This window comes from Cydia amplana, chromosome 6, assembly GCF_948474715.1.
Source record: "Cydia amplana chromosome 6, ilCydAmpl1.1, whole genome shotgun sequence".
NCBI classification, from domain to species: Eukaryota; Metazoa; Arthropoda; class Insecta; order Lepidoptera; family Tortricidae; genus Cydia; species Cydia amplana.
In genome coordinates this window covers 3,845,882-3,869,993 of record NC_086074.1, presented here as the reverse complement: position 1 = coordinate 3,869,993, position 24,112 = coordinate 3,845,882, and the positions used below count along the sequence as shown (strand labels likewise).

The window sequence follows — 24,112 nt, the reverse complement described above, 5'->3', positions numbered from 1 at the left end:
TATTAACCTTAAACATTTATTTGCTAAGTAAATATGCTCGCAGGAAACTTCTTTTTATTCGTTTTATTTTCCAATATAAATTAATAGAACGAATATTTACTTGAAATATGTTTATATTATTTTTTATGGTTTTAAATTTTATAATTGTGTAATAAGTAATAATAAAATGCAATATCTAAACGCTTCAAATGTCAGTAAAACTATTTGGGACAATGTTAAAAACGCTCTATTTATTCCACACAATTTGGCTGAATAAGTTTGTCTTAGCCCAAACTTGGAGGTGATGTTTAAAAAAAAAAACATATGTACGGTAGGCAACAAAGATTTATTCCAAATTTTTTCTTTACTTTGGTGCACTGTACAGGCCATATATAAATACTACTCTTTGATCACCAATCCAATCTATAATGGAATGATAATGGATCAGGCATGAGGGGGGGGGGGGGGGAATGACCGAACGGGATAGTCTTATGTATCTTTCAGCAGGAGTAGCAGCGAAAGCGCTATTATTGTTAGTCCTTGTCTCACTTTTTTATGCTTTTTTTATTCCCCATAGTAAATTCGGTATGGATTATGGTGGGCAACAAATAAATTTGATTCGACAAATCATAGTGTCGCATTGCGCATGTTTTGTCCCTCACGGACGCACGCGTATACATCTATTATTAAGGATCCTACCATACAGGCCTACCGCGAACGCCAAAGTTCGCAAATTGCGGACATTCTCTTTTACTTCGGTGTTCGCGGTTGACCCCAGAATATGAATGGAGGTTTTGGAGGGAAAATTAAACACTTAATTTACATAATAGATTTCATATATTCAGTTACAGTATTAAACAATCCCTTCAGCTGTTCAAGAGCGTCTGCCGTCTCAGGCCAGCCTTGTTTCTCCGCCGCCCGTATAACGGCCTGAGCCGTTAACCGCGCGGAAGACAGCTGCTGATCGGCTTGCGCCTTGTCCTTATCTTCGGCTTCTTGTCTAGCTTGAAGACTGTACTGTAGAAGGTTCTGCGCGAGGTCGATGACCTTTTTGCATGTTTCTGGACTGTTGGGCCAGCTCCCACTCTGCAATAAAAAAAATGTTATAAATTAAAACAAATTGAATCGGTAACTGTGTCTGTTGTTTGTTTAGAAATACTTGTCATTTGAACTGCAACAATGTCGGACAAGTACACAATACAACATAGCTCAATGGATTATGCTTTGTAGAAAGTTATTTTTGTACAATTATAAAAATAAATCACATTAGGTAGAGTTAGACCAAGGAAAGTCTGCAGCGATTTTGATAGCCTACGCAGTGCACGTGTTATTTCAATCAATCAATCTTTGGGTGTTATGGCTCCATCGATATTGTCGATGATTCCGCCAACGTCAAGGTTTAGGAAGGCACGTGCTTTATGAAGACAATTGACCGGTGAATATCCACGACGCAGTTCACTCAGATGAGAATCGAATGTAGATCTACCTACAACCAGGACAAAACAAACATACATTATTAAAACTAACTACTACAAATACAAGTTATTGTTTTTTATGTGTTTAGCTAAGACGTTCACAAAAGGGGAGGTAACTAATGTAAGGAGAAAATTAATGTTAACCGGACGGGGAATTTTAGGGGGGAGGATGTCATATAAGGGGGTAACGAGACGATTACAATCCCAAAATACGTGTTCGAGAGTACCCTCCGCCAGACCACATTCACATAGAGAGTGGTCTCGAACACGCATCTTTTTTAAGCGAACGGGGGTGCAAACGTGGCCCAGTCGAAGGCGAATGATCGTTGATGTAATGTTCTTCGGCATTGACTTCCGTGCACCAGAGAACCACGGCTTATGGAGAATATCTGGTTGGATACTGCGAAAATGTTTAGCAATCTGTAGTTGGGTAGTTTGCCATCGGGTGTTCCAGGCATCCCGCAAGTGGGTCAGAGCTTGGGCCTTAATGTCGCGAGGAAAGCATCGGTCATACATGTGGTTGCCAATCGTTATTGCTTCTTTAGCGTATTGGTCGGCTATCTCATTACCTGTTATTCCGCTATGACTTGGAATCCACGCCAATATTACCTGAATATTCTCCAAATGACATTTGTAAAGCACGTCTTTGATTTTTAAAGTAATGCTGAAGTTTTCTTTAGCATGAAAAGGCCTTTTGACTATATCTTGCAAGCAACTCAACGAATCAGTTAAAATAATGGATTTATTAAGGTGGTGGGAATAAATGTAAGACACGGCCTCCAACAATGCGACTGCTTCTCCGGAAAATACCGAGTTACCAGGAGGAAGTTTAAAGCTCAAAATAATTTTATATTTGGGAATCCACACTGCAGACCCTACTGGACCGTTGTTATTTAATTTGGACGCATCAGTAAAAATAGTCAAATGATCTGGATATTGATTTAATATTACTGTATTAAAGATACTATCTGCTTCTATTTGGTCTTTGTATATGCCTAAACTAAAAATGACATTTGGCTGGTATATAAGACTATCATAACTTGTTTCGAAAAGAGGGTTTTTGTAATTTTGAAAAATCCGAGTCGGTAACTCTAAATACTTTTTATAACTGTTAACCAATAAGGGAGAGCTTTTATGTGCCCAGTACCGAGAAGTATCTACAAGTTGTTGTAAGGATTCTAAGATTGGGAGAAGTGGATGGGCCGCTGTCTGGAGCGTCTTGAATAAAAACCTGTCCGCTAAGAACTGTCTTCGCAAGTAGTAAGGAGGATCCAAGCATTCGACCTGAAGGCCAATTGTCGGAGAAGACCTCATAGCACCTACAATTATTCTAAGACATCTTGCTTGTATACGGTCCAATTTACTTAATGCTTTCTTGTTGCAAGGTTCCAGGATAATGCTGCCGTAATCAAAATGACTCCTAACAATTGCATTATATAAAAGTTTCTGGCAATACGGGTGTGAACCCCACCTTACTCCGGACAAACGACGAATGATATTAATATTTTTTTCAACTTTATGACACAAGTAACGAAGATGGCTTACGCCCAGGAGCTTGTCATCAAGAATAATGCCTAAAAATTTTACCTCATCTGCTATCCTGACATTTTCCTCCTCGATCAAAATATTCACTTCCGGCACATAACGTTTTCTAGTAAATATAACCGCACTGCTTTTTTCCGCTGACAATGAAAGACCGTGATCAGATAACCACGTGCTTAGATAGAAAAGAGCAGAATTTATGGATTGCTCAGTGTCTGAAAATACTTTAGAAGAAGCATAGAGGACAATGTCATCCGCATACTGTAAAATTTTGCAAAAACAGTTAACGGAGGTATCTAGATCTGAAGTGTAAAGACTATAGAGAAGAGGGCTTAGTACCGAGCCCTGGGGGAGACCCTTCCACACAAGATTTGCCGCTGACACCTTCCCATTTGCTCGTACAAGAATAGACCGGCCCATATACATATTACATATGATGTTGACGATCCTCACAGGGATACTCAGATTAAGCAGTTTCTGCCTGAGTATAGGAAGATCTACATTATCGTATGCAGCCGTGATATCCAAAAACACACCGATAACGTGCTTGCCCTGAGTCAGCGACAGACGAATGTCTGAGGTGAGAACGCTAAGGCTGTCCGTAGTACCCATACCCTTTCTAAATCCAAACTGAGTTTTCGATATCATATTTTTATTTTCTGCGATCCACTCCAGTCTATTTTTAATAAGATGTTCCATTATTTTTGCGATCACTGATGACAAGGCGATGGGTCTATATGAATTTGGATTAGCTGGATCTTTTCCGGGTTTTAGAATTGGTATTACAATCTGGGTTTTCCAGCTTTCTGGAATATTTCCCGTTAAAAAAATATTATTAAGTATTTCTAAAAATTTTATTTTTGTAGATTGCGAGCTTTGTACCAAAAAGGAGTATGGGATACCGTCACAGCCCGGAGCGGAGTCCCTGAGGTGATCAATCGCGCAGCAAAGCTCATCAAAAGAAAAAGCCTCATTCATTCTCTCAGATGGAGCAGAAACTGAGCAGTACCCACCAATACCTTCCCGACTTGGGACATACGGTGGAGCCATCCTTGATATAAAACCTTCAAGCCACTTAGATTCATTAGTACTGACATTATTGTTGTTTTGAGAGTGTCGAAAAGCTTTAATCTTTTTCCATATCAATGTGGAAGGAGTTCTTGGGGACAATGACTCACAAAAAGTACGCCAGCCTTGAAATTTCTTTTTGCTAAGGAATCTCCTAGTTTTGGCAGAAACGCGCTTGAAATTAAGATAATTATCTAGGGAAAGATCTTGAGCAAAAAGAGACTCTGCCTGTTTACGCTCCTTTACCGATGCAGAGCATTCAGCATCCCACCATGCTGGAGAAGGTATTTTGTTGCGAGCTGAGTTTTTCAAAGGGATAGAGTTATCAGCCGCTGAAAGAATTGCCTCAATAAAAGAGTCATACATTTCCAGAATACCTGCATGACTTGCACTGAGAGTATTTGTTAAGGAGTGGTCTACCTCAGATCTAAACTTAGGCCAATCTGCTCGACATGTGCTATATTTAAGAAGTGGTGTCTGAGGGGGCATTGGAGCTATCAAGGAATCTTGCAGGATTGTTAAGATAGGGAGGTGATCGCTCCCAAAAGAATTTGAACAAACTGACCACACTAAAGATTGTACTAAGCTCGGTGATGCCATCGTTAGGTCAGGGACACTAGCATTTTGAATGGGCGAGACTCTACGCGTTGGGGTTCCGTCATTTAGAATGCATAAGTTAACGTTGTCCATAAGATCCAAAACGTACCGGGAATTCGCGTCGTAATCTCTTGAACCCCACAAGGGGTGGTGGCAATTAAAGTCTCCTTGTACGATAATAGGAGCCGGCAATGACTGCAGAATGGAATCAAGCTCTTCAATTATTTCTCGATTGGGGTGAGGAATATACACAGAAGTAAAGGATATGTTAAGGCAGCGAACTGCCACAATATTAAAATCAGGTGAATGGGGAGGGAGGGGAAGTTGAGAAAAGGTTACATTTCTTTTAATAAAAATAGCACAGCCAGCACACCCGTCGTTCCGGTCATCCCTGAGGCAGGAGTAGCCTGTTACCCTAAAGCGGGATTGAGGCTTCAACCATGTCTCCGAGATGGCAAGAATAACTGGGCTATATGAATTAATTAAATTAATAATTTCATGCTTTTTATTTTTTATACTTCTAGCATTCCATTGAATCAGGCTGTGTGAGGCCGTTTTGAATAGCTTTATTGATCGTAGCACAAATATGAGCCTGGAAGGCTTCTAGAGCATTGTACGGTAATATATCTGCAAATCTGTTTAGGAGGTCGTCAATAATCATAGAAATTCCATAGCCTAGGTTGTCATTTGGTGTCTCTGAGGACTGTTGTCCTAGTGCACATCCATTAGATTGAGAAGATCGAGGGGTGAAAGTGATATTCCTATGCGCCTCTACATCATATGACTTACCGAGCATAGGCTTGGGTCGCTTTTGAACCAGGACAGTTTTTCTGTATGACTTTTGTTGGTTGGCGTTGGGGTTGACGTTCGGGTTGACGTTCTGAGTTGATAAAGATTGGACTGAAGTTTGAGAAGGGGAGGACAGAGTTCTTGAGCTTGATTGGCTTGCTTGATTCGTCTTAGAAATATCAGCAAATGATGTTCTGACTGGCCTGAATCGTCTCGCAGCTTCGATATATCCTATGTTTTCTTCTACCATTACTAACTTTATTGATTTTTGGCGAGAGAACTCCGGACAGCCTTGATCGGTTGCAGCATGGGGGCCAGAACAGAAGAGACAGGATACCTCTGCATCCGGCACAGAACATTCAGTCGCCTCGTGATTTTGCGCACAACGTGAACATCTGGGATTGGAGCGGCATTGGTCTTTTATATGACCAAATCGGACACATTTCCTGCATTGGATTATAGGTAGTTTATAAGTGTCGATTGGTATAGACATACTGAAGCTATAGATTTTTTCAGGTAAAATCTGACCTAGGAATGTTAACACAACTGTTCCCGTGGGTTCCCAGACGCGTCGTCCTTCCACTTCTTTTTTTTTATTAAGCCTACGAGCCTTGACCACTGAGCCGGCCCCCGAAGGGCAATCAATGCTATTTATGAACTCTTCTAGAGTCCAGTCCAAGGGAATCTGCCTAACTACCCCCATCCGAGATACCTGGAACCGCGGGATTGCTGCAGAAAACTTATGCGTTGCCAAAATGCTGTGAGACAAAAATGTATTTGCCTCTGACGCCGTCGCGAAGTGAATCTCCATTTTAGTTTTCCCTAAAGCTTTAATTTCCTTAATGCCCGAAATCTTGCTATTATATATTATTTGGGCCATTTTTAAAGCTTTCATCCTGCTCGGAGTGTTAGATTGGTCAATGTCTTCACGAGACACATGGACTACGAATGGACCTAAATCAGTAGACACATACTTAAAATCATTTGCGTTTTCGTATCCCGGACGAACGTACGTTGCTGACGTGTGCTGAATTGACGCGCTTGGAGGGCTAGATTTTTTCCCATGAAGGTCTACTACATTGTTATCCTCCGGACTAGGACGCTTTTGACCCCCTATATTGCCACCGTTTTTATCCGGTGGCTCGGTATCATCTCCCGTTTCCATGTTAACTACTACCATACACCACAAAAACTCACCTCAAGAGTTTATTAACCCACCACCAACACAAATATTCAATCCTCAGTGACTATTAACAAGAAAAACCACTAAAACTCGAAATTTTAATCCCGGCACGTGCGTTAGCAAAAACCGCTGACTTCGGAATCCACGTGTTATTTACACGTCATAAATTCATAGAAGTTTTACGTTTAAAATGACACTTGCACTGCGGGGGCTATCAAAATCGCTGCAGACTTTTCTCGGTCCGACTCTAGGTACCTGTATGTATATATTTTTATGGAATCTACCCACTTGCACTATCCCACTAACCCGGGGTTACGCGGTTAAACCATTAACCCAGTGTCAAATTGTACTGGTAACCATGGTAACTCCAGTGGGCCTTAAAAGGCGTGTTCAGACGAAGACTATTTTTCGTCAATCTAATTAAATTGTCCGATCAAATCAGGACGTGCGGTCACAAACGCCAATTGGCATTAAGTTTCATCTTTTTTCTCTCTATTGGACATAAAACATAAAGAAAAGTAGATGTTTTTATAACAGATATGTGGATTATGTTTCATCACATGTCACAGAATACAGAAAACTGACCTGCGTGTATCCCCTATAGGCCTTCAGCAACCTTTGTGCTTGCAGCAGCCGGGTGGGACTCAGGTCGGCGTACAGCTGCCAGATCTCTGGTTTATTCTGGTGTATGGACGTTATGCGTCCGAATAGCTCTAGCACCCGTTTTCTCAACCTGAAATTAGTAATTTATACAATACAAGTATTCTCACATTATTGTATTTTTTATTCTCATTCAGCAAAATTTTACAAGGTGAATCTGATAGTCATACTACAAACAACAAATATACTAGGGACCATCCCCAGACGTATGCGGACAGATAGTTTTATACTACACATTTCGAGGTAGAAAAACATCCTCGATAATATAATTTTGCAAGTTATTGATTTAAGTTCATTTTTTTTAGTTCATTAGTTTAAGTTCATTTAATTTTAATGTGTATTTGATTAAAAGAGAAAAAAAAAACAATACAGTATAATGTCTCTTTTACCTAGCACTACTATTCCCATCTGCGTCATGTACAACCGCCCGCACAAGTAGCGCCAGCACCTCAGTATCCTCGAACTTGTGCTGCAGGTCCAGCATACGGTGGGCGCCTGTAGAACACATACCTAGCGCTGCTGTTCCCATCTGCGTCATCCTTGTCCTGTACAACCGCCCGCACAAGTAGCGCCAGCACCTCAGTGTCCTCGAACTTGTGCCGCAGGTCGAGCATACGGTGGGCGCATGTAGAACACATACCTAGCGCTGCTGTTCCCATCTGCGTCATCCTTGTCCTGTACAACCGCCCGCACAAGTAGCGCCAGCACCTCAGTGTCCTCGAACTTGTGCCGCAGGTCGAGCATACGGTGGGCGCCTGTAGAACACATACCTAGCGCTGCTGTTCCCATCTGCGTCATCGTTGTCCTGTACAACCGCCCGCACAAGTAGCGCCAGCACCTCAGTGTCCTCGAACTTGTGCCGCAGGTCGAGCATACGGTGGGCGCCTGTAGAACACATACCTAGCGCTGCTGTTCCCATCTGCGTCATCGTTGTCCTGTACAACCGCCCGCACAAGTAGCGCCAGCACCTCAGTGTCCTCGAACTTGTGCCGCAGGTCGAGCATACGGTGGGCGCATGTAGAACACATACCTAGCGCTGCTGTTCCCATCTGCGTCATCCTTGTCCTGTACAACCGCCCGCACAAGTAGCGCCAGCACCTCAGTGTCCTCGAACTTGTGCCGCAGGTCGAGCATACGGTGGGCGCATGTAGAACACATACCTAGCGCTGCTGTTCCCATCTGCGTCATCCTTGTCCTGTACAACCGCCCGCACAAGTAGCGCCAGCACCTCAGTGTCCTCGAACTTGTGCCGCAGGTCGCATACGGTGGGCGCATGTAGAACACATACCTAGCGCTGCTGTTCCCATCTGCGTCATCCTTGTCCTGTACAACCGCCCGCACAAGTAGCGCCAGCACCTCAGTGTCCTCGAACTTGTGCTGCAGGTCCAGCATACGGTGGGCGCCGCGGATCGCGTCCTCGAAGTGGCCGGTGTCCATGGATACTATTATCACGTTCTCCCATAGCTGGAACAAGACGATTTTTTTTTTAATTTATTATGCAACTACTATAGGACAAATTGTTTGCACTAAGGGATTTTTAGAAAAAGTTGAGTACCACTAAGACAAAGGCATAATTTAACAGCATACCAGAAAACTACAGAGAATATTATTATCATTAGGTATCTCTATATCGAGGCAGATAACGATATTTCGATTTAAATGTGTTCACAGTAGGCCCTCAGTGGATTTTGCAGTCAAAAATAAAATCCAAGTCATAAATAGGGTAGTCGACTGCTTAGTCAAATCACTATGAAATACAGAACAATGGCGTCACGGTCAAGTTACCTACACATTATAGTTCTTTCGGATTTATTAAATAGAAATTGTGTTTGAAAATAACTGCGGTCTAGGTTTTTCTAATATTTTTCTGGTGCTTTATTTCCTGCACATGGTGTGAAATAATTTATTTTAACCTTTTCCACGCCGTGTCAAACACAAAAGCTGTCACTCAGACGCCGCATCATTGAAGTGTCAAAACTGAAGTTGAACTTATGTATATGCACGTAGGTCGATGTTGCTCTGTGGTCTGTGATTGAATCGGTCTTTGGCGTTGAACCTACGGTGCGAATATATCGGTCATGGATGGCGTCCAAAAGGTTAAATACAGGAATTATCTAGAAGTCTGTTAGATTTGTCTATATTGAAACATACCTTCCAGTTGTCATAGTTGAACCGAAGCGCCTCCATCAGCGCCCTGTACGCCCTGTCCTTGTCCCCCTGTTTGACGTACACTTTAGCCAGATTGTTCCACGCCTCGAAGGTGTTGGGTTGTAAGTACGTGTAGCGGCGGTAGGCGCGCGCTGACAGCTCCCAGTTTTCCGTCTCTAGGGCTGCGAACCTGAAGGAAAAGATACAAGATATTGGTAAGTATAGATGGTCAAACCAATGTGTAGAAGCGCTGGTGGCCTAGCGGTAAGAGCGTGCGACTTGCAATCCGGAGGTCGCGGGTTCGAACCCCGGCTCGTACCAATGAGTTTTTCGGAACTTATGTACGAAATATCATTTGATATTTACCAGTCGCTTTTCGGTGAAGGAAAATCGTGAGGAAACCGGACTAATCCCAATACGGGCCTAGTTTACCCTCTGGGTTGGAAGGTCAGATGGCAGTCGCTTTCGTAAAACTAGTGCCCACGCCAATTACTGGGATTAGTTGCCAAGCGGACCCCAGGCTCCCATGAGCCGTGGCAAAATGCCGGGACAACGCGAGGAAGAAGAGAGAGAGAGATGGTCAAACCAATTTGTCAGTAAATAGGAACCAAAAAAAACTATACTCATCATTTTCTTTTACGTGCTAGTACTAGTGTAAGACAAAGATATTATGATTCTCTCTGTCTATGTTTGAAATGGGACAGTCCTTTGACACACTATATATTAGGATAGTATTCCAACTGTCCAATATTTTGGTCCCATGTGAATTGCGTCTCACTCTCTCACTAAACAAAAATATGTGAGACGCAAATACACATTAGACAAAGGGATTGGACAGGTGGAATACCAAACTTAGGCGGTATAGTAAATCAGTGTTTTTCAATTTGTATGCCGCGACTTCATGAGGTCGCGAGGGCTCCAAAAGGTCTGATAAAAAAACCGGCCAAGTGCGAGTCGGACTCGCGCACGGAGGGTTCCGCACCATCAACAAAAAATAGAGCAAAACAAGCAAAAACACGGTCACCCATCCAAGTACTGACGCCGCCCGACGTTGCTTAACTTCGGTCAAAAATCACGTTTGTTGTATGGGAGCCCCACTTAAATCTTTATTTTATTCTGTTTTTAGTATTTGTTGTTATAGCGGCAACAGAAATACATCATCTGTGAAAATTTCAACTGTCTAGCTATCACGGTTCGTGAGATACAGCCTGGTGACATACGGACGGACGGACGGACGGACAGCGGAGTCTTAGTAATAGGGTCCCGTTTTTACCCTTTGGGTACGGAACCCTAAAAAGGTTTATGTATCCGGCGATTGGGAGCGAGATGGAAGACGTGCTATCGCGATCGCTAGAAGCACGATTTCAGCCGAAGCATCTTGATTTCAACGTTTATTATTCAACTGATATTACCACTGTTTCCATCACCTCTCCTTCCTGAATAAGGCCTTAAAGTTTCCGTCACACAGGTGCGTTTTCCGGGCGGGGCGTAAGCATTTTATATGTAAAAGCGGCGCGCCCCGCTCACGCCCCGCCCGGAAAACACGCCTGTTTGACGGAACCTTAAGTCAAATGATTTTTCACCTCAGCAGCTCGAACAAGGGTACTTTGCTACTTAAAAACAGTGAGCAAAATCGCATTTTGCTCACTGAGTGAGACAAAATGAGCAAAATGCTATTTTGCTCACTGAGTGAGCAAAATGAGATTGTGCTCACTGTTTTTAAGTAGCAAAGTACCCTTGTTCGAGCTGCTGAGGTGAAAATTTAATTGTTGGTATATCTTAAGAAACCATCAGTGAATAGAGGTAAGTGATGAAGAAGGAGTACATTTTTCGGGTTCTCTAATATGTTCTCACTGCTGAGGTGAAAAGTTTTGTGAACTACACGAGATCAAAGTTATTTACATCTCGTGCGCTTTTGAGTCCCTTACTACGCTCAAGATTCTAAATTAGATTCACTCGCTACGCTCGTGAATCTAGTATAGAGTCTATCGCTTGCACGGGACTCAAAATAAGCACTCGAAGAAATATCAAACTTTGATCTCTTGTTGTACAAATAACTTAATGTCACCCTTAAGCTTTGGATTCCTCCGAAAACGGTGCCGTCATATGACGGCCGTCATATAGCGGCAGCAAAAGACGGCCGTCTTTACGGTGACGACATGTGGAAAGTACCACGGCGTCATAACACACCGTCATCCACCAAAGTCAAAGCGGCAAATTTGAAAAATGTAGGCCCGATGGGATAACGTCCCATAGAAAATTTGAATTTCGCGCCTTTTCCTACTGACAAGATTTGCTTGATCATCTATAATTTACTTGGAGGATGAAATATCATCAGAAGAGGAAAATAATCGTAGTACGGAATCATTTATTCAAATCTCGTGTCATTTATTCAAAATGGCGTCACCGCTATCTAATAAAACGTTCACGAAACTATCGACAAGGTCATGACGGCCGTCATCTTACGTTACGTTGACAATCAACGTAACGTAACGCCGTCTAGGAAACCGCGCCATCTTGTTTACATAGACAACGTTCTAGTGACGTCAGTCAACGCTATATAGCGGCCGTAATATGACGGCACCGTTTTCGGAGGAATCCAAAGCTTTACCCAAGCCTCAGCCACACGCTCTCCTGTATGCTGTTGATCTGCACCGACATGTCGAAGTGCGGGATGCACTCCTGGTACTTGTTGTGGCGGAAGAGGAAGTTCCCCCAATGCCGCTGCGCGCGGCTGCTCCTGTGCCCCGAGAACTCCCACGCCTTCTCGAACCATGACACGTCATCTGACGATAATAACAGTGAATTAATTATCAATAGTATCCATGCTTAACGTAATAGTTAACCCACCTGGAGGAAGCCATTTCTAATTCCAATAAGGTATAGTTTCCTCTTTGGGTCGGATAGCAAACAAGTGCCTGGGCCAATTGTTGACATGCCCCAGGATCAAAAAGCGACTAGTAAACATTAGGTGATATTTCGTAGATACATTTCCAATTGAATATTAAAAATATCAGGTCAGACGGAAATCGCCCGGTAAAAGGGTTTTAAAAATGCAAGACTGGATTGCAGTGCACAAGAAAATTATTTACACACATTTATACACACTTTATTGTACAAAAATCAGAACAAAACAGGAAAAATAACATTCGTCATTAGTACAAAGGCGACTTTGAGCAACCTGTTCGATCCCACGACCCGAAAACTAATTTTGTCGTTGTCTCCCACGGCTCAAATATGAGCCCATAGTATGGCACCCTATGTTTCCCGCGCACTGCGCGATGGCCAAACTCCGTATTTCCCACGAGTTTTTGACACTTAGCGAGCGTACGACTTAATTTAATTTCACAAATAAGGTTTCAAACGGAATAAAATATTCGGGCTCAAATTTGAGCCGTAGGAAATATAGGTGTACGAAGTCGCGGGCTCACATTTGAGCCGTGGGAGTTGACGGAGCCTAAGGTTTTGAAGTTCGTGGGAGGTCTGTAAATTTTATTTACGGCTCATATTTGAGCCCTTGGGATCGGACAGGGGGAGAATTGGAGATGGTAGACATCCGTACTGTACTAACAGCGCAAAAAAGGAAAAAAGAAAAGAAATTAAATAACAAAAAACGAAGTTTCTAATTTACTTAAAATATTATAATATAGTAGTATTAGTAGTATATTGTAGAATTAGTAGTAGTCATTAATCTGGAATCTATTTGGTTTTAATCTCTTTTTTATGTTTTCAAAGTTTAAGTAAGCATCAATTGTCTTAATATACCAAATAAATATAAAAGTGTCCTAACCTGTTGCGTCGCCCAATAAGCAGTACAGTTTGACAGTCGGCTGGATGTCGATTTGCTGCTGAATCACCTCCGCAGCCTGCAATACAGTAATTTATTTTTTAATTATACGAAAATTCAACTGGAAATAAACACGGTTGGTAGCTAATAATAACACTCCATCGTTATAAATCTTGATGATTGTCTTTTTGAAGCGAAAACTTCTTTAGTGGCGCTGTGCACTTTTTGATGTGGGGAAAAAATGTTAATCTCGCGACAGGTCACGTGACCGACAGATTAGATATGAGCGCCGATAGGCATATAGCCGGCGGCGGCGCGCCGGTCAAAATTGGTCGGCGGCGGCGGCGAATTGGCGGCGTGGCCTTGAAACACCTTCGATTAATGAAAAAAGAATTCAAACCAAAATTTTACCCAAAAAACATGTTTTTGTTGTATGTAAGAAAGTTATGAAATAAATGCATTTTTTAGTTTCAAGGATAATTTATTGAATAATGGTACGAAAAAAATTGATATCGTATAAACTGTGGATAAGCGGTATCGCTCGGCATCAGAAGCGATCTTAACCTTGGCGAGGCTCTGGCCGGAAGATCTTAGCGAGGCCCTTATCTTTTGTGCTAAGTTAAAATTTGCGGATTGACTGTATCAGGGAAACGTCTTGTCGACAGTCCAAAGAAATCGAGCTCCGTCATTAACCAATATCGATTCAACAAATCCGATTTATGTCAAAAAGTGAGGCCCAACGCCGAGCTCCATGTAACACCGAAGACTTGATTTCGACGCCTCCCAATGCGAGGCCAGAGGATGAGCTGCAGGTAAGCATACAGCTAAGAATCTAACGCCAAGTGTAAGCTTGGCTGACGGCCGAACGCCTGGAGCGCCGATTGCGGCGCGCTTCTGTGCGAGGCCGAGCTGCAAGAGAGCACAGCGAGGGCGCAGGCCGATAAAGACTGAAGCCATAGTGTTAAAGATCTGGAGCTTTCCTGCGGGCGCATTCGTGCGACGCCAAAGGCCGAGCTACAATGGAGCTAAGATCGGATAAGGACCAATGCTCAAGCGTTTTAAAACAGGCCGAAAGTTGAGCTCCAAACAGGGCCATAAACTTGTAGGTAATTCCATGCGAGCGATGCAAGGCCAAAGATTGAGCTGCGAGAGAGCAAAGCTTGAAATTTGAACAGTGGCCAAGTTTGAGACCCGATTCCGACGCCATTCCGTGCGAAGCCCACGGCCGGACATTTGGACGTAGAAACGCTTAATATCTCAAAATTAACCCCATTTTATACCTTTTAAAGACGTTTAATCATGCTTGCAATGGTTAAATTCGCGGTAAATGACGGATGGTTAGCTGGCAAAATTAGTTATGCATTGGATCGGTAATCCAAAGATGTGGGTTCGAGTCTCACGTTACCCAGAGTTGATCACAGTTAATTTTTTCATTGTGATTGACATATGTCTAGTGTATATATACAATCTATAAATTGTAATGTGGAACGTTCCACAATAAAAATGGAAGGAAATCAGTATGTTTATTACAAGCATATTGATGTTAAAATTGATATTAAATAATTTCGTTTCCCCAAGACTAGTAGCGCGGTTACTAGACAGATAAGTTTGCATTTGCCTTCCATATTTTTCAATTATATGGGCCTAAAATACCTTTTGAATGCCTATAAACTATTCGAAGTGGCGCCGTTAATGATCTAAACTCGATTAAAAATATATTATCTGATTCCGAAAGTAGTAGTAACTACCAAGGTCACGCCGATAGTGCAGCGTCGGCGGCGGCGGCGCGACAATATTGTCGGCGGCGGCGGCGCGCCGGCGCGGCACTCATATCTACGACAGATTGAAAATTCGTAAGACGGACACGTGACCTGATCGAAAAACCTGTTACAATGTCATTGAGTTTTCACTTCTGCCGGCACTCCCGGAGTGCAACCCGTTGTTTTTTTATAGATGTAACGGTTAACGAGCCATCTACTGTAAATTGCAACTTACACTAAATTACGAATTTGGTAAAAATATATCTATTCACACTTTATGTTATCTTTATGTGAATATCAACCTTCGTGCATTCCCACAAGGTTGAAAATAACGCGTCGCACACGGAATAGGTATGGCTCCATGATTATTACCTTATGCCGCAACTGCAGCATGGTATAGCACACTATAACATCCTCCCATAGCTGTAGTCGCTGGTATTCCTCCAAAGCAGCCTTCACGAGTCCCAAGCTGAGATACAAGTCGGCCAGCTGCTGTCGCCACGCCCATGCTGGGCCCAGGCCTGAAGCCCATAGGTAAGATAACCTGGAAGCAGATAACAGAATATTTGAAATATTAATAAGCTTTTGGCAGACATTTTGTACCAAAAATGTCTGCCAAAAGCTTTTATCGCTGACTGTACTATTCAACTAATACTCATCGAGACATTCGAGACAATTCTAAAATCCCCGAACACAATTAGGTTGCGTTGTTTTATCACAGAGTTCCTATGGCCACCTCGTGTTTCCATCATCAGATCAGCTCGATGGTACCATGATATTGTATTGTCACCCGACTTAGGTGCATGCAAATTTTCAGCTTCATTGGAAGTTGGGAAGTGGGTCAAATTTAGCGATGAAAATTACATGAAAGATACATGGTATCTTTCAAAGGCCCCTGTATTTTTCAATAAAATACAGTATCTTTCCTTGCGGAAGTTGCGGATCTTCGATTGAATCTTTCGCAAGTTTAAGTTTTTTACGTGTAAAATACATTGTATTTTTCGCATTATTATATTATATTATGAATAGTGACTCGGAACGTATTGGTCTCATACAAACAGGTGATTTTTCATTCCGCTCAAACTATATTTCGATATCAGTTAACTAAAGAGGTTGAAATTATCAATTATGACGAAATACTTATAAATTGGAATCGTTAATCTATGCTCTATGTGACATTATAAAAATAAACATGTAAAATACACAGTATAAAACAGGTATTATACGTGTATGATCAGTGGCGGATTTGCAGTCTTTGCCGCCCTAGGCTCAGACCCTGTAGCCGCCCCTTCAGCATCAGCACCCATCATATTGACTACATTTAGGTCAGGCAACGAAAAGGAATAGAGGGAAATGCTTGGGACACACTTTTAGCTTAGTAACTTTGTTTGGACTCGTTAGGAGGTGAAAATATCAAAAGTCCCCGGCCGTAGCCCTTGAGCGGGGGTAGGGGTGTTTGATTTGAAGGTTCCATTTTTCGGTTTTTCGCTTATAATATCTTAGAAACTATGCGTCGTTGTGACATGATCATTATACAAAATGAAAGTTGATTAAATTTGCTACAAGTGTTATACAGTCGAGTTTTTCGATAGGTATCTTGTTTAGTTTTTGAGATAGCCGCTCTTGAATGTCTATAATTTTGCATTAAATTTCCATCAATAATATTCACGGTGCTCACGAGGAAAGGAACCCGAAAGATTTTAACAGTGTAGCAGATCTGCGAAATCGACTCCACACTCGCGTTCGCGGCTTCACGCTGCGATTCGCGCACGAGTGTGGAGGTGTCCCTATACAAGCCCCCCTCCAGACTATTGTGCGTGAATCGCGGCGCGACTGCGCGGAGCTCGGAGGAATAATCCAATATGGAGTGGTGACACGCACTAATTTCTATGTGAAAAATTCTGCCGTTTTCGGCGCGGGGGGCGAGGAACGCACACAAATAATGTAAACACTAATGCATTTTTTGCATGCGTCGCTACACACGCACACCACAAAATTATCAAACACTAGCATAAACTATATTCACACAAATACAAGAACAAACACAGACAACCCTGTCCGTGAACGAGATGATGTCAGTTTTAAGTAAACGTAAAAGTGCGAGGGACTTGTCGATAATATTGTCGATATTTTATTGACTGAATTTTAACTGTCTGCTTTAGTCACTTATAACCATCAAAAACATTACATGTGCAAACCGGCCAAGTGCGAGTCGGACTCGCGCACGGAGGGTTCCGCACCATCAACAAAAAATAGAGCAAAACAAGCAAAAAAACGGTCACCCATCCAAGTACTGACCCCGCCCGACGTTGCTTAACTTCGGTCAAAAATCACGTTTGTTGTATGGGAGCCCCACTTAAATCTTTATTTTATTCTGCTTTTAGTATTTGTTGTTATAGCGGCAACAGAAATACATCATCTGTGAAAATTTCAACTGTCTAGCTATCACGGTTCGTGAGATACAGCCTGGTGACAGACGGACGGACGGACGGACGGACAGCGGAGTCTTAGTAATAGGGTCCTGTTTTTACCCTTTTGGTACGGAACCCTAAAAAGGTGCAAGTCTCGCAACGCTTCTACTACAAAAAAGTTTTCAGATGTAATGCTAATGTGAAACAAGTCGGTTATCATCGTAGTGTACCTTTACTTTACCTACTATTTGTAGGAACTGCAACAGTAACTTTGTAATAGCATATATTTATATGGAATTACAAACTTACTTATGCAGTTCTTAGAACTTTAAAACGTGACTGATATTGCAATATTTTTAGGTTTTCGATGGCTTGGTAAGCTGAAAACTACTTATGTTTAAAATTTATTGCATCTTTTGGAAATCTAAAAAAATAAATCAAAATAACAATATATTTATAATGTTCATATAGATTTTATCGATATTGGTTTTTATGGTGTCCCATCGCTAACTATGGTAGAGTGATACCAGAGTAATAAATTAAAAGTGCCTATTTATGGAAAATGACGGCAGTAAATACCTTAAAATAAATAAAATACAATACAAATATTGGACATGTAAAATAAAAAATATACGATAGAAACTAAGAGAAAAATGAATTTTCAAACAGTAGTAGGGTAGGTGCGTTAGTTTTCGTCCACTTGAAGAAATTGAATATAAATCTACATTGCTGCAAAAATTTGGACTTAAAGCAATCCTTAATGTCGAGACAATATACGAATATCTATCTACATAAAAAATGTATTTGGCAAGTAGCAAATTAAATATCAAATATGTTATTTGCTGATTAGCAAATAACATATTTGATATTTATAGTCCGTCAACCAAATCTTGTCAGTAGCAATGTAAAGCAAACTAAAGTAGGGCAACACTCAAAGAGCAGTATTGCGCTAAGAAAAGCAGCAATGTACATCGAACCAACAGTTTTTTTTTCCGCTGAGCGCGCCCTGCGTACGTCAATTTAAATTGTCACTCGCGGTTTATTGAAAAAAATTGAAACATGGACGGACAATTTAAAAGCGATGTTAAAACAATGTTAATCAAAATGATGAACAAATTTGAAGATATCAAAAACAACTCCCTATCGTAGTGCTTATATTCTCTTTGTTCCCTATCTATGTCTTCTAAGTTTACTAAAATAAAATCATATCAAAATGCAGATAATTAGATAGTGCATATATTTGTTATTTACAATATAATATGCCACTTGTTAATGTAAATTAGTGTACTGTTCTGGATGAATATGACATACCTGTGTAATTTTTTTGATTGGTATATATTGTACAATATACATATTAAAAATAAAACAACTGATATTTGGGTGTTTATTTAATTTAAAGGTAAATAAGATAAGGGTCACTTTTCGACTTGGTTGCGTTGTACACGTACATAAACCGCCATAGGTAAGTATTGTCTGAAAAGATACTACCTACTACGAACGCCTTATATAATACTGTTTAAAAGGTTTACCTTTGTAAATAGTCACAACTGATTGCTGAAAATATTAGACATGTGGGCCTATGGACGGTTTCCAGGACACAATTTATGGTGTTGTTGGATAGTTTTAGGCATACGTTTTAATTTTATTTATGCCTTTTAACCCTAAAACAAAAAACTGAACATAATCTTAAAAGTTCGAAAGAGTTCTTCCAATACTTGTCATTACCTCAATTTTTAGTAATGTTTACCATCAACGAGCATGTTTGTACATTGTAGGCCCCTTAGCTTTGCTTATTCTTATTTAATGTATTGGTATTTAATGGTGACAGCAGAAATATCTCTTGAAACAGAAACGATTCAGAATGAAAACCAAATGAAAACAAATAAGGTGACGGCTGTCATTCACGATCCACATTCCACAGATAAAACACAGATGACACGCGTTTTGGAATTATTTGAACACAGTGTTGCTAACCCGCGATTTTTCAAATTTGCCGCCTTTTACTACTGACAAGATTTGGTTGACGGACTTTAATTTGCTATTTTTTATTTATTTTGTCATGTGGACGAAAACTAGAGACTAGAGCATGGACGGAAACTAGCACAATGACCAGATCGGTAATATCACGTTACTTATGATTTATACTATTTATTTCTTTGAATGGATTATGTTGATATAAAAATAAGGTGTTATAGAAAAATAATGTGTTATATAAATTATATAATAATAAGCAACGCAAATTAGAAGTTTATACCTAATGAATATTTAGAAAGTCTTCTTTAAATATTACCCTAAATTAGATCTAGTACCATGAAGTGGTATCACTTTCAGACTGACAATGTTTTTTAGTTTTTTGCTAAATTAGTGCACTATTTGATAATATTTACATGTAATAGTACTTACATATGAAAAGAAACGTGTTCTTTAAGTACGCTAGATGTGTCCGATCGGTTTTTACAGGAGAAAACGCTACAATTCGGCATTTTCTGCTCCTAACATTCCGCTTAGACTGACGTTTGCTGAATGGCGTATGACGTATGGCAACTAGTTTTATATAACCTCCTTGACCGGCGGCCGCCGACTTTTGGCAGAGGGGAACGCCTGTTAATGGCGGTTCCGTTGGTTTATTATTCCGAGGCGCGGAGCGAACATATCGCGACGTTGACGTATGACTCCACACTCGCAAACTTCTCGGTGAACTTCGCAGTTTAGTTCGGGCCAAGATGGCTGAAAAGCTGATCGAGTTTAACTGTCATTTATCTACTTAAGGCATCATACTTGCTGTAGCTATTTTTTCATTTTGTTTTGTTGTAAAACCTTAAAATATAGCCGCTATATATATAATAGAAATAATATTTATCTTGCAACTGTTGAGCCAAATAGTTGTATTGTGGAGTCTTGCAAGTTCGCGCTTCGCGCCTCCTTTGACGCTGGCCGAAAAACCGACAAAAAACGGGGAACAAGGCGCGAAGGCGTGAACAATCTGTGAAATCGACGCCACACTCGCGTTCGCGGCTTCGCGCCGCGATTCGCGCACAACTGTGGAGGGCCCTTAAGATATCGAAAACTGTACTAAATAAAACTTGTAGCAAATTTAATCAGCTTTCATTTTGTACAATGATCAGTCGTTAGAACGCATAGTTTCCGAGATATAAGCGAAAAACCGAAAAATAGGACCTTCAAACCTCCCTCTTCCCCCGGCTCAAGGGCTACGGCCGGGGACTTTTGATATGTTCACCTCCTAACTAGTTCAAACCAAGTTACGAAGTCAAAAATTGTGTTCCAAGCATTTCCCTCTATACTTTTTTTTGAGAATTCGTTGCCTGACCAAATTTTAAGTTATTTCTTGTTATCATCAGCGATTTTTTTGTCACAATTTGCCGCCCCTAATATCTCGCCGCCCTAGGCTCGTGCCTACTGTGCCTTATGGGAAATCCGCCACTGTGTATGATTGTATTTGTGAGACAAACGTCAGTTTTGTTTTTTTCGAAAGTTACATGTATTTTATAGGAAAGATACAAAGTTTCGAAAGAAACAACATGAATCTTTCGCCATTTTCATCTCTAGTCAAATTTAACTTGCAAGATTTGACCCGTAAAAACAAAACCGTTTGGTACATACATATATAAGAATAAGAATAAAGATCATTTATTTCAGCAATTATATATAATATACATTGCAAGTTAATAAAAAGCATGTAAAAATTAAGGCCAAAGATTGACTTTCCAAGGTTCAGAACGCATAAGAGGATGTCCATTATTACGACGCACTTTTGAGGAATTTTGCAACATTACCTGGTAGGGGGCGCCACCTCCTTCTTCTCATTGACAATGGTCTCGCACTGCAGCATGGCCCGCTCCACGCTCCGCTTGTGGCCCGCCTCGAGCCTGCAGCGGACCAACAGCGCCGCTACTCTCGTGGCCCACGGACCGCTCTTTTGCGATACTATGGCCTCTATGTACGGTGACAGTTCTTCGTGCATCAGGTCGTCTTTGGGTTGCGATTTTTGGAGATATTGTCTGGAAAGTGAAATTGATTTTTTAGACATGGTATTTGTACATCGGTTCCCTAACATAGGTATCGACTTTTCTATACAATTACTATGGCAACGTGGGTATTTAACTCCCATAGCTCCGCCATTTTGAACCATAAAATCCATTATATACCTACGTAATTATCAACCTGGCTAAAAAAAACACGAATATCAGATAAAGCGCCTTTTGTTAAGCGATTACCGTCGCCCATGGTCACCCGCAACAGCAGAAGGGTTGTTAGTGTGTTGCCGGCCTTTAAGATGTGAGTATGCTCTCTTCTGGTCAATAAAACGTACACAGAAGGTTTCTTCATTGTGAGTTTGCACTTGCTAACAAAAAAAACTTACATGGTGAGCATGCACAACATCTGCTCCAAGCTAGGTAGCTCCGCCTGCCTGATCTCCTCCAAATACTGGATCTTGTTCAGTCTCACATCATCTTCTAACTCGACATCATGAGGTAGCTCCGCTTCGCCGTGGCTTTCCTCGGCTGAAGGTCTCTGCACATTCGAGTCTAAGGCGCTCGTCAATGCTAGCTGCGGCAGGGTGGTCTGCTGCCACTTCGTTCTCTTACCGAGGATCCCTGTAAAAAAAAGTAGGTTACTTTTAATTCATTAAAAAAAAAGTTCATAATAGCAGGTTAATTCCACTAATAGCGTAACTAGCCTAGTATTTCATTGCGTGTTTTATTTATTATTAATCTGTGAAACTTGTCAAAAACTGTTTAAGGCATAGTATATATAAGTTACTCTATGGTTTACAGTTTGCGCGAGTGCTGCCTCTGGCAGTGGAATTGGATGAGTATCCTTGAAGTTTTAAATGAAAATCCGAACAGTTGGATTGGACAGGCATATGACAGGTTAGTCTGGCTTCGGTAAATCATTATAATAACTACCTGTTAGCTCCAATTTCAACCCAGCCAGCTCTCTAGCCTTAACCAAATGCTCCTCAACCTTCTGCACCCGTCCGTACACAAGGTACGCCTGAGCGATCTCCGCCTGCAGCAACACAGCCAGCCGCTTGTTGTCCAGCATGTTGGCCTCGTTGGACAGCTTGGCCAACAGCAGCTCCAGCTCATTGTAGATGGTGGCACTGTTGTCTTCCAGGGCTTTCTGGTGGATGACTACGCTTCGGAAATACCACCATAGATGAACCTGAAAATTGTGTGCAATAATGATGTTAGTAAGTTTTTATTTAGATAAGGTTTTTAACTGTAACTTTCAAATAACAAAAATGTCATCAAGGTTTAACTGTAAACTTAATCATGATGTCAGATAGTATCATTATGTACTTGCAATTAGTAGGTTTACAAAAATTATAAGCATGTTTTAAAAAGTTGTATGGTGTACATGAGACAGTTATTGAAACTAAAGTGTAAAATAAGTTTTAGGCAAAAATTTCATTTTTGGTACAAGCTTTTATTGCTGACTGTACTTTTCTTACGACTGACAACTAATACTCATCGAGACAATTCTAAAAACCCCTAACACAATTAGGTTGCGTTGTTTCATCACAGATTTCCTATGGCCACCTCCTGTCTCCATCATCAGATCAGCTTGATGGTACCATAATATATTGCATTGTCACCCAACTTACATGTGTATGCAAAATTTCAGCTCAATCGGAAACTGGGAAGTGGATCAAATTTAACTAGCAAGAGTTGATTACAGACCAACAGACAACGGGACATGTGAAACTACTACTAAAGCTGCATAACATTCCTTGTCCTACCGTGTCGTGGCAGCTTGGAATCTTTTACCGGATAGTGTTGTGACTGCCCCCTCGGTCAATGTGTTTAAAAACAGATTGGACAATTGACTTTTAAACAATAACTTACACTGATGATTACTAGTGAAGTGATATGACTATACAAACTTTGAACTATATAACACTGGACACTGTGTGACATAGGCTCATCAGCTCAATAGCTGCTCGCCTATAATTATATAATAATAATAATAATAAATAAAAGCTTGTAATTAAATTGTCTTTTTTACTGCCATGTTTTTTCAAACTAACAAATTTTATGTCACTTTATTATATTAGCCAACCTACCTCCACTTATTTGAACTTACCAAATTCTGTTGAATGGCACTTAGAGCATTAAATATTTGCAAGGAAAAATACAGCAATTCCGGATGAGCTATGTTCACATACACAGGCTCAGAATCCCGCTGCAATTTTACTGCTGCGTCTATGTTTGTAGGCCACTCCAAGCCGAAATATTCTTGCAAATTCAGTTTCTCAGGGTGAGTATTCCAATTTTGTTCACAGAAAGTTAAGAATGAGCTAATAGCAGTATAAAGTATGATGTCTAATGAAGAGTCGCTGTCGAGGTACTTAGTGAGAACAGCTCTGAGTTGTTCAGTGTCTAATCCTGTTGCCAGTAGCTCCTTACATATGTCAAGATTATTTATTTGCCATTTACCTGACCATAATTTACTGATGTGCTCATGTTCTGAAATATAAACAAAGTTGGTGAAATTCTTTCATTAAAATAATTATAATTATCATATAATAGATAAATAATAAAAAGTAAACATTACCAGAGTTGTGAAGTTTTTCGTCAAAGTTGCACAAGTACAAAACCTTAGTCTCAGTTAACATTTTCTCTAACTTTTCGGCTACTTAAACCTCTATAAAAATTTATAAACAAGCGATATAAAGCAAATGTAGGTTA

The 24,112-nt window shown here is 40.8% G+C and overlaps 2 protein-coding genes across 3 annotated transcripts in view; one reads left to right on the top strand and one right to left on the bottom strand.

Moving 5' to 3' along the window:
- LOC134648698 (PXMP2/4 family protein 3) overlaps positions 1-24,112 on the top strand; it is a 381,574-nt gene that overhangs the window by 83,374 nt on the left and 274,088 nt on the right. The gene's annotated exons all lie outside the window — the stretch shown is intronic.
- LOC134648639 (tetratricopeptide repeat protein 27) lies at positions 798-24,112 on the bottom strand. Its single transcript, XM_063503127.1, has 12 exons — positions 23,979-24,112; positions 23,508-23,890; positions 22,328-22,586; positions 21,781-22,015; positions 21,194-21,418; positions 15,361-15,532; positions 13,232-13,307; positions 12,053-12,227; positions 9,445-9,631; positions 8,582-8,757; positions 7,219-7,366; positions 798-1,065 (listed from the first exon to the last, which is right to left on the bottom strand). The coding sequence occupies exons 1-12, from the start codon at positions 24,037-24,039 to the stop codon at positions 799-801; spliced, it is 2,364 nt and encodes a 787-aa protein (XP_063359197.1). The 5' UTR covers positions 24,040-24,112; the 3' UTR covers position 798.